General features: G+C 40.8%; 1 protein-coding gene across 1 annotated transcript; it reads left to right on the top strand.

The window, feature by feature from the left end:
- Positions 1-873: 873 nt before the first annotated feature.
- LOC132777919 (17-beta-hydroxysteroid dehydrogenase 14-like) lies at positions 874-11,334 on the top strand. The gene is made up of 9 exons (XM_060780470.2): positions 874-1,031; positions 2,102-2,146; positions 3,021-3,121; positions 4,151-4,217; positions 4,855-4,946; positions 7,811-7,915; positions 8,647-8,714; positions 9,989-10,085; positions 10,485-11,334. Exons 1-9 carry the CDS (start codon positions 884-886, stop codon positions 10,647-10,649), a joined length of 888 nt encoding a protein of 295 aa, XP_060636453.2. The 5' UTR covers positions 874-883; the 3' UTR covers positions 10,650-11,334.
- Positions 11,335-11,519: the final 185 nt, after the last annotated feature.

The raw sequence follows: 11,519 nt of genomic DNA, 5'->3' as shown, positions 1-11,519 counted from the left end.
CCATGACACTTGAAAAGCCTAATTGGAGGTGAACTTTTACCAATGGTGCTGTGGATTTTGAGGAAGCACGAATAGAGAATGAAAAATAGAAACATGCTGAGAGAAAGACAAGTCATGGAAACCCTTGTCATGACTGTCTTCCACCTGGAAACATTTGCCCACATTGTGACAGACCCATGCACATCCAGAATAGGTCTCCGAAGTCCCTTACGAACCTATCACCAAGACTCTACCATTGGAAAACCATCATTCTTGGCCACAACGGATCACCTGACAACCAATAGCTTTTCACTTTCTTTCAAGTTTATCACAAGTGGAAAATGCTTCGTGCCTTGACAATCCCAGCATCTATCTACAGAGAGCTTATTTAAAGCAAAAGATCACCTAAACATCATATTATTGTATATATGTTCTCTTTGAAATCACTGTAAGGTAAACTTCACAATCTTAGGCATACCTTCTAATACATTTTTAGATCTTCATCTTTTCAAATCTTAACCAGTAGATTTCTTTTTCTGAGGCTGAGGTAAAATGCTGTTTTTTGCATTTTCAGTGGAAATTGGATAAAACTGCTTATTCAAATGATTTAATTTTGGTTTTGCTGACTGGACGAGTATGATCTATGATGTGGTTGTTGTGTAGCTTCAAGTGGTTTCCTCAGGATGCTGTGTATACAAGATGTAAATGAAACATACATTAATTTCGTGCTTATACCTGAAATATCACCAAGAAATCTCATTCTCTACATGCAAAAATATCCAATATCTGAAAAAACCCAAAACCAAAACACATGTTCCCAAGCATTCCAGATAAAGGGATGCTCAACCTCTCAGGGCATCCTGAAGGGTGTGCATGCACAGTGGGGGAAACCACATAGTGTTGCATGTGTTTAAAAGGCCAACTGGATGTGGGGTCATCAGCCAGACTTGCAAGAGGAGCTGTGATGACAACTGGGCTGCAGTATCCGGGGAAGGTGGTCATAGTAACGGGGGGTACCCGGGGCATCGGTGAAGCCATCGTCAAAGAATTTGGTGAGTTGTAGAGAAAACAAACTGGTGGTGGTAATTAAAATCATATATTATATGTAGAGGTTGTTTTAAAACAATCAACAAGACTAAAAAGTGCATCTACACTGCAGAATAAATGCAGTTTGTTATCACTTTACCTACCATGGCTCAATGCTATGGAATCCCGGAATTTCTAGATTGGTAAGGTACCAACTCTCTTTGGCAGAGAAAGTCATTGTAAAACCAGAATTCCCAGGAATCTGTAGCATAGAGCTGTGACAGTGGCATCAAAATGCATTAATTCCACAGTGTAGATGCACTCTGTATAATAAATAATAAAGAGGGATATGCAGTAGATAATGTATAATTGCAATCTGGCAAGTGGGAAGACATATACCGTATTTTTATAATTGTAAGATGCCATTGATTGTAAGACACACTTAATTTCAGTACCACCAGCGTAGCAACAAAAATATATAGAAACTACTTGCAATTATATATTTAGAAATGTTTCTATAGGAAACATCTCTAAAAATATAATTTTCTGGTGGATTGAAACCGAAAAAGCGCAAAACTTGCAGGACAATTACTGAACACTCAAGAGACAAGACACATAAAGGGACTTGAACTGAAGAGTCCGGGAAGGTCCACAAGGTGCGGAACACGGTAAGGAACACTGGCCTTGGCCAGAAAGGACGCCAGCCTGGGCATTGAAATTTAACAACATTATAATGTAATACAATGTACTACCACTACCAATAATAATAATAATATATTATAATTATATATTTTATATTATATGTAATATTGCTAATAATATTACAGTATAATGGTATAGTACAATATAGTAATATATAATGCTGATATTGTGTTATGCTAATAATATATATATATATATATATAAAATCTTGTAAGCCGCTTTGAGTCCCCTTCAGGGTGAGAAGGGCGGCATATAAATGCCATAAATAAATAAATAAATAAATAAATAAATAAAGGAATATTTAGTGTAATCAATTCTTTTGTTTTCACTTCATTAATATGCAGGTGTTAGATTTTGTCTGGCATTCATTTTCCCTTCTTCTTTTCATTTCCAGTCCACCAAGGAGCCAAGGTGGTTTTCTGTGCCACAGAAAGAGAAGGTGAGATTCCCCCACCCAATACTTAAGCATTATAAGAGATTCCATTCACTATCAAGTGTTTTCATATCAGCTTGCTTAAACTGCAGGGAATATGAGTCTCCTTCAGCATAGAGTTGTAACTATCCTTTCTCTGGACTATGTAAATCAGAGAAAGGGAATGGTTCCTGAGCTACATTTCTGGAAATCATGTCCCCATTTCTGGATTGCAGCACTCATTCATTCTTATCATTGGTTGTGAATGGGAAGGATGATAGGACCTGGAGTCCAAGAATACCAACTCGCCAATTCAGATTTAAACATGACAGTAAAAGTAAAATGGTATCCCTTATATAAAATGGTAAAATCAAAGTTGGAATATTTTAAGCTGCAGATTGCTGATTCTGTGGATACAGAGGATTAACTGCCTTTGATGAATTTGGTAGTTGTATCTCAAATACCCTATCATACAGAATTGGCAAATTAATTCCCAGCATAAATTTGTGTGGTCCCACGGATTATAAATTTGAGCTGGGATTGAAACTAAAGTCATATCATGTTTGCTACAATAATACAGTTTGCCTCCACATTTTCAGGGTTAACTTTTGTGCATTTGATTATTTGCACACTTTATAAATACGATGTCTCTAGTTCCTCAAGTGCAACTCTTTTGCAGAAGGTGACCACATAATTGAACCTAGAGATTTCTAGAGAGATGTTCTCAGGTAAAAATAGTAGTTTTTTATTTGCAGATTCCCCATATTTGCAAATATTTAGAGACCCATTATTATTTATTAATTATTAAATGGTAAGACAACACAGACTTACTCCTTAATCATCCGGAGCTGGAATTGCTCTCCAAACTCCTCACAAGCTCTGTTTGCAACTGTCTTCACAGAAGATCAGGGGCAGGCGATTGTGCAGGAACTGAAGCATTGTGGGGGTCCTGGAGAAGCGTATTTTCAGATCTGCGATGTTCGCTGTGAAAGAGCTATTCAGGTAGGTGAGGACTCTGCAGGGAACTGTGTCAGGTTGGGAGAGCTTTTTTATTGCTATTTGCCTTCAGATTGTTTTCCACTTATGCCAACCCCAAAGCAAAGCTATCATGGGGGCTTTCAGGGGCTGAGAGTGTGTGACTCAACCTAATAATAATAATAATAATAATAATAATAATAATAATAATACACTGCTCTATCTCCCCGAGGGGACTCAGAGCAAATTACAGTATACACATATATATGAAAACATTCAATGCCTTTTATACAGTGAGCAATGATATACAATATGCAAACAAAGGCAAAGGTTTCCCTTTCCATCTCTGGCATCTGGAGGCGATGCTCAACTCTGGCCATGGGAGGTGCTCTTGTTCCACTTTCCATGCAAAGGAGCCTGTTGTCCATAGGTTGTGTTTTGCCAGCATGGCTGCATGGGTGCCTTTTACCTTTCCTATTGATCTACTCACATTACATGTTTTCAAACTGCTAGGTTGGCAGGAGCTAGGGATGACAGCCAGGAGCTTACCCCAACCCGTGGCTTTGAACTGCCAACCTTCCAGTCAGTAAATTTTTCTGTAGTTAGTGGTTTACCCAATGGGTTTCCAGGTCAAGGGCAAATCAACCCCTGGTCTACAGAATTAACATTCAGCGCCACTTCTTTGGTGTCTTCAAAACCAGTTTTCCCTTGGCACAAATGCATTTTTAAAGGCTACAACTAAAAATGTAGTTCTTTAGATAATAACTCCCAGGATTTTGGAAGTTTAAAAAGTAAGGTTTCCCAGCCTCGCTTAAAATGTGTTCTGGGGGTTGTTAATTGTGAGAATCACGACTGTCATAACACCGTTTAGTTGTAGCACCTTCCCAAATACAATGTTTCCACATGAGCTGGGGATGACACCCTACATCTTCCCTGGTTGTACCTACCGGGCGAGGAGTGGGTGAGCTTGGGGGGAGTGTGCTTTGTGCTTTATCTTTTGCTAACCATCTTCTTTATTTCATCTCTCTCCTTTTGCTTACCTTGTCTCCTTCCAAGAATCTGATTGCTGTGACCATTGAACTTTATGGATGCCTTGACTGCTTGGTGAACAATGTTGGAGTCCGTAAGTCATTTCCAAAACACTGGTGGGGAAGGGCATATTGGAAGAATGGGGATCCCTTATTTTTTTGAGTATGGAGCCTTTTTTGGATGTGTTAAAAAGCAGGTGTACGTTCTGTGGTTGGAGCGAGACTTTGAGGTTTTGGTGTTAATTGAGGTAGAATGTCATCAGGGTCCCTTGTTTTTTGAGCGCGAAACCTTTTTTAAAGATATGTGGATGAAATGCAACTTTGAAATTTTGGAGTTCACTGATATAGAAGGCCATAATGTGGTGTACTATAGTTCATCACATAATAGTTGCCACTGCGTAATAGTCACACTCCCATTTTTTGGGTGACAAAATTGCTATTTTTTGGTTTTTTCATAATAGATGCATAGAGACATTTGGGGATAATTCCCTTCCTCCTCCGGAGTGTGCTTTTGGATACAGACAAGAAGAACATCCTTCCACATTTGTGGAACCTATCTACAATAGTTTCCTCATAGTTGCCCTTACAAATAAATCATGACGATAGGTATCACGATTTACTGTAGTCCCATACATAAGTCCTAGTTTACTGGAATAAATGCATTTTAAAGAGCAATACCTGGTTCTTACCTTATTTGAAAATCTCTTCCTTTTCATATCCACCTGCCCACAGATCCCCCTTACCGAACAATCGATGAATGCACAGCGGAAGATTTCCACAACCTCATGGCCATCAATGCTGGCAGCTACTTCTTAGCATCTAAGGTGAGTAATATCAAGAAATTTGTGGAAAGCATCATTATATAAAATCAGTCCCTTGGTCCCTTGAGCTTAGCAGTAGAACCATGCAGCTGCTCAGGAACTTTTAGACTATGCATCTCAGCATCCCTAGCCAGTGTAGGCAGTGGAAAGGCATTATCTGAACTGCACTCCAACAAACTCACCCAACCGAGTATTATCATCCAATTAAGCAACATGTGCAAGATGGGTCCATAGTTGCCATCACTCAGGTAGGTGAGAAGATAGGAATTGTAGTCCAGCACTTCAAGAGGACCCCAGGCCTGAGGAAGGCTGATAGTAGTGTTAAAGATTTTTAGATGTTTCCCAGATGTACCTAGAGATGCAGTGGGATGGACCTAGACTTCTTGCATTTACTTTCTTTGAGTAACAGTTAATACCTGAATGTTCTCTACTACTGGGTAACTGCCCCTAATGTAATGCAAGGTAAAGGTTTTCCCCTGACATTAAGTCCAGTTGTGTCTGACTCTGGGGGTTGGTGCTCATCTCTATTTCTAAGCCGAAGATCTGATGTTGTCCATAGACACCTCCAAAGACATGTGGCCAGCGTGACTGCATGGAGTGCTGCTACTTTCCCGCGGAGCGGTACCTATTGATCTACTCACATTTGCATGTTTTTGAACTGCTAGGCTGGTAGAAGCTGGACCAAACAGTGGGAGTGCATGCTGCTCGCCAGTTTCGAACCTGCGACATTTCCATCAGCAAGTTCAGCAGCTCGGCGGTTTAACCCACTATGCCACCAGGAGCTCCAACTGCTCCTATATAGGTTAATGATTGCCCTAGGATAATTGATAATTGTCAGGCATTGGGAAAGCTATTCTTTGGGGCAACATTTTGTTGAGTCTCCCTATAACCATAGTCATGGGACTTGTAGTCCAGCAAAGTACCGTTCCCCCCGAAAAGCTTCTTTTCTGAGCTCTGAAAAACAGCACACACTTTATAGACAAATGGCTCCAGGTTTAATAAGGACGTGTCATGTGACATGAACCTGCTAGGAGAAATTGTCTGATGGCAAGGGTGGGTGCTATCAGTATGCTGATGACACCCAAATATGCTTCTCCGTGCCTTCAAAAACAGCTTTAGCCAAGGATAATGTGTCTCTTCTGAATGAATACACTGAGGTAATGGGCTGTGTGAAGAAAAAAACAAATTAAAACTTAATCCAGATAAGACAGATATGCTTTTCATTAAGAGATTGGAGGTGTGTCAACCAGTTCTGGATGGCGTTACACTCCCCTTGAAAGACTGTGTTTGCAACTTTAGCATGCCTCTGGATTCGTCTCTTCAACTGTAGCCCAGGTAGATGGGACGGTCAGAAAGTCTTATTACCAGCTTTGGCTGATATGCCAGCTGCACCCCTTCCTAGAGTTGGAGGAACTAAAGATGGCAATGCACATGCTGGTAACCTCAACAACAGGGGGTCTGAAATGCACTGTATATTGGGCTTCCTCTGTAACAAGCTCCAGTTGGAAACTCCATTTAGTTCAGTGTTTCTCAACCTTCCTAATGTCATGACCCCTTACTACCGTTCCTCATGTTATGGTGACCCCCAACCATAACATTATTTTGGTTGCTACTTCATAAATGGTCTCAAACAATGATGGATGTGAATACTGGTGGAATTTGGGGAAAATAGACCTTGACATTAGGGAGTTGTAGTTGTTGGTATTTATGGTTCACCTATAAAGAGCATTCTGAACCCCACCAATGATAGAACTGGGCCAAACTTCCCACATAGAACCCCCATGACCAACAGAAAAGGGATTTGTAAGGAATTGACAGTGATCTTGTGGGTTTTTTCGGGCTATAGGGCCATGTTCTAGAGGCATTTCTCCTGACGTTTCGCCTGCATCTATGGCAAGCATCCTTAGAGGTGAGGTCTGTTGGAAATAGGACAATGGGTTTATATATCTGTGGAATGGCTGGGATGGGGCAAAGAGCTCTTCCTTGCTAGAGCTAGGTGTGAATGTTTCAACCTTCATTAGCATTCACACCTAGCTCTAGCAAGGAAGAGCTCTTTGCCCCACCGCAGCCATTCCACAGATATATAAACCCATTGTCCTATTTCCAACAGACCTCACTACCTCTGAGGATGCTTGCCATAGATGCAGGCGAAACGTCAGGAGAAATGCCTCTAGAACATGGCCCTATAGCCCGAAAAAACCCACAAGAACCTAGTGATTCCAGCCATGAAAGCCTTCGACAATAAATTTACAGTGAGTTAGGGGAGTTGTAGTTCACCTACATCTGGAGAGCACTGTAAACCCAAACGACTATGCCAAAGATGTTCCTAAGACCACCAGAAATATGTGTTTTCTGGTGTTCTTTGGCAACCCCTCAGAAACCCCCTCACAACCCCTCCGTTGAAAAACACTGATTTAGTTGAAATCATGGCAGCCAGGCTGGTTATAGGAACATTTAGGAGTGCAATATGCTAAAATGATTCCATTGGTTGCCAGTTAGTTTCCTGGCAAAGTACAAAGGGTTGGTTTTGACCTTTAAAGTTCTACGTAATATGGGTCCAGCTTACCTACAATATTGACCATCTGCCCTATACAGTTATGTCTTCAGCGAGAACCAGGATAGCAGCTGTCATCCAGAGGACCTTTAATTCTTATTCTTCTTATTACTAGTCCTACCTGGATGATGTCCCTCCTACTCTTCCATGGAGAACAAAGTGAATAAACAATTGAAGAATTAAAAATATGACACCCCAAACCTGAAACAGCTGATAGAGGTGGTTGGGCTAAACATGGAATCAATGTGGACCAGTTTCAAATGTTCGTATATTCTTCTTCTTTCTCAATATCACCTACTTTTTCCATTTGCAGTATGCTTTGCCATTCCTACGTAAGACAAAAGGGAACATCATCAACATGTCCAGCATTGTTGGCAATTTTGGAGACAGAAAATCCCCAATTTTTGTCGCAACTAAGGTAGGTTGGAACAATAGGACCTACATACAGGGGTCCCCCCACTTCCCCACCCCCATATAGTTCTAATATTTCTTACAAGCTACTGTTAGAACCCATAAGAACTGTCCAGGTTATTATTGTTTGATTCTAGGCCAGGTTATTATTGTTTGCTTTGGCCAGGTTATTATTGTTTGATTCTAGGCCAGGTTTTTATTGTTTGCTTTGGCCAGGTTATTATTGTTTGCTTCTGCTGTCCCATGACCAGGAAAAATATTTTTGGATACTACAAATGTTACCCCTTCTACTAGATATAGGAAAGCAGAGCCTTTTTGTCCTAGCCCCATTCTTATAAGAAAACCCAATTTTCTTGACTCCCTTCTTGATTAGGGGGTTGATATCAGAAATCTAAGGCCTTTCCACACAGCCCTTTATCCCAGAATATCAAGGTAAAAAAATCCCACATCTGCTTTGAACTGGGTTATCTAAATCCACACTCAGATAATGTGGGATTTTCTGCCTTGATATTCTGGGATATAGGGCTGTGTGGAAGGGCCCTCAGTCTTTCTTTTGCGTTGTGATTTTTATTGAACTGCCTGCTTTAAATGTTTTATGTGGGTTATCATCAATTGTTATGGTATTGCTTTATTTCAATGTTTTTCCTGATGGACCGCTTCGTATGTGGTTCTGCCTCCAAAGGCCATATAGAAATATTTCAAATATAAGTATAATAAAATTAATGATTCAACTTGTAGGGTGCTATTGCTGCGATGACAAAAGCTCTGGCCATCGATGAGAGCAAGCATTGTGTCCGAGTCAACAGGTAAGATTGATGTTAATGGGGGCTATTAACAATGCAGTGGTTAATGGATATTAAATATGACACCACTTGAGGGGTCACCTGACTTTTCCCTCAATCTGCTGCTGATCTTACCCCATACCCCACTTGAGGGGAAAGCAGGACTTAAAATAACTCCCATGCCAGTTTCAGGAAGCAGGATTTTGGGGGAGAAATGTCAATGTTTCATAGCAGATTACCCATAGAAAAACTCCTTACTCAGCATCACTGAAGCGATTCAACTTGGGCATATTTGACTGGTTTGGGTTGTTTTCTTCAGTTATATCCTGGCTCATGAGTCCAGAAGACAATCTCTGACTATCTTCTCCCCATTTCCTTTTTTTGGACTGTTTCAGATGTTTCCCTTGTGCAGTGGTTCTCAACCTTCCTAATGACGCGACCCCTTAATACAGTCCCTCATGTTGTGGTGATCTCCAACCATGAAATTATTTTCATTGCTACATCATAACTGTAATTTTGCTACTGTTATGAATCGTCATGTAAATATCTGATATGCAGGATGTATTTTCATTCACTGGACCAAATTTGGCACAAATACCCGAGACGCCCAAATTGGAATACTGGTGGGGTTTGGGGGGGATTGATTTTGTCATTTGGGAGTTGTAGTTGCTGTGATTTATAGTTCACCTACAATCAAAGAGCGTTCTGAACTCCACCAATGATGGAATTGAACCAACGTGGCACACAGAACTCCCATGACCGACAGAAAATACTGGAAGGATTTGGTGGGCATTGACCTTGAGTTTTGGAGTTATAGATCATCTACATCCAGAGAGCACTGTGGACTCAAGCAAGGATGGATCTGGATCAAACTTGGCACGAATACTTAATATGCCCAAATGTGAACACTGATGGAATTTGGGTGGAAATGGACTTTGACATTTGGGAGCTGAAGTTGCTGGGATTTATAGTTTATCTACAATCAAAGAGCATTCTGGACCCCACCAGTGATAGAATTGGGCCAAAGTTCCCACACAGAACCCCCATGACCAACAGAAAATACTGTGTTTTCTGATGGTCTTTGGTGACCTCTCTGACACCCCCTCATGACCCCCAGGTTGAAAAATACTGCCCTAACAGATGCTGACAGGAAGTTCCCCTGCGTCGTACCCTCAATGGACTCTTAATTGTTTAGAAACGGGGAAGGAAGGGCAGTGTTCATCATGTGGGAACAGATTTGCTTACTCTTCTATGATGCCCCTTCCAAACTTTTATTCCTTCCTTTAAAAAAATTCTAGCATCTCACCTGCCAATGTCTGGACTTCAATGTGGGCAAAACTTGCAAATGAAGACTCTGATCCAGAGGCAACAATCCAGAAAGGCAAAGATTTTCAGGCAAGTGCATGATTGGTTTGGGGGTACCAGATATGGTGGTTTTTGAGTTTTAAAAAGGAACTTGTGACTAGAAGTGAGAAAATTGATGGAAATTAACAAGAGTTGTGTTTGAGGTCCTCGAAATTTCTGGAAAGGCTTAATTGAGGTTTTTTTTTAGTTGTGGCTTTTCCAATTCTGTGAGGTTATTATGCCTTAACCCCAACAAAATGTGGAGGTTTGAATGCACATATTTTTAGTTTTAACACATATTTGTCTTATAGACATTTGGCCCAAAACATGTGGGGTTTTTTTCCTGAAAGAAATGACTTTCAAACATTGGTATGTGTTTGTGCATACTCATGAGATTGTCATCAAGCAATAATTTTGCATCACTCTGTTGCTTCTCCATTGTGTCCATAGCTTATGGGACGGATGGGGACTCCTGCAGAGATTGCCAAGGCTGCCCTGTTCCTTGCCACCGATGCCACATTCTGCACAGGATTTGACCTTGTGGCCAGCGGTGGAGCTGAGCTTGGCTTTGCCCATAAGAGTCAAGTTACTCCTGGATGTGGCTCTAAAAACTAGTGGAGTCAACTAGGTGGAATGCCAATCTATCTGACTGCCACCTCATAAGGTAGTTGTATCCATGCATTGTAGTCTATGCAGAAAAAAATGTGGAAGGATTCATGCTTCTTTCTCAATGTTTGTTTGATTATAACTCTCAGCAGCTAATACAGTCCATGTGAAGAAAGCACTGGATGTTGCAGTCCAGCAACATCTGGAGGGCCACATGATTCCCAGGTAATCACCCAAGTAATATAATAAATTCAGATATGATAAGAATGAAGGAGGTGCTTTGCTCCAGGACTATCTTCTTGTTTTGGAAAGCAGAATGGCAACAGGTACAGTTTTCCAATCTCTCCATTACCCATATAGGAAAAGGCTAAAAGTTGTTACTCCTGGATGTGGATCTAAAAACTAGTGGAGTCAATCAGGATGGGAGGATTGCATTGGCTACATTTGGAATGCCAGTCTATTTGATTTCCATTCAGGTAGAGGGCTACCTCACAAGGTAGTTGTATCTATATATTGTAGCCCATGCAGAAAAGTTTGTGGGAGGATCCATTCCTCCTTCTTAATGTTTGTTTGACTATAACTCCCAGTAGCCAGCAGCTAATACAGCGTATGAGAAGAAAGCGCTGGATGTTGCATTCCAGCAGCATCTGGAGGACCGTATTATTCCCATGTAATCATGAGGTACTTCAGACAGAGATATAAATTCAGATATGATAAGGATGAAGAAGGTCCTTTGCTCAAGGGCTGTTTTCAAAAGCAGAATGGCAACAGGTACAGCTTTTCCAAACTCTGCATTACCTATATAAGAAAAGGCTAAACGGTTTGTGGAATTTTAAATCTGTGGTTTCCAGCATTTAGTCCTCCAGTTTTTTTGGGGGG

Source organism: Anolis sagrei, chromosome 6 (genome assembly GCF_037176765.1).
Source record: "Anolis sagrei isolate rAnoSag1 chromosome 6, rAnoSag1.mat, whole genome shotgun sequence".
Lineage (NCBI taxonomy): Eukaryota > Metazoa > Chordata > Lepidosauria > Squamata > Dactyloidae > Anolis > Anolis sagrei.
Note: the sequence above shows the minus strand (reverse complement) of the source record. Positions and strands in the feature narration are given on the sequence as shown.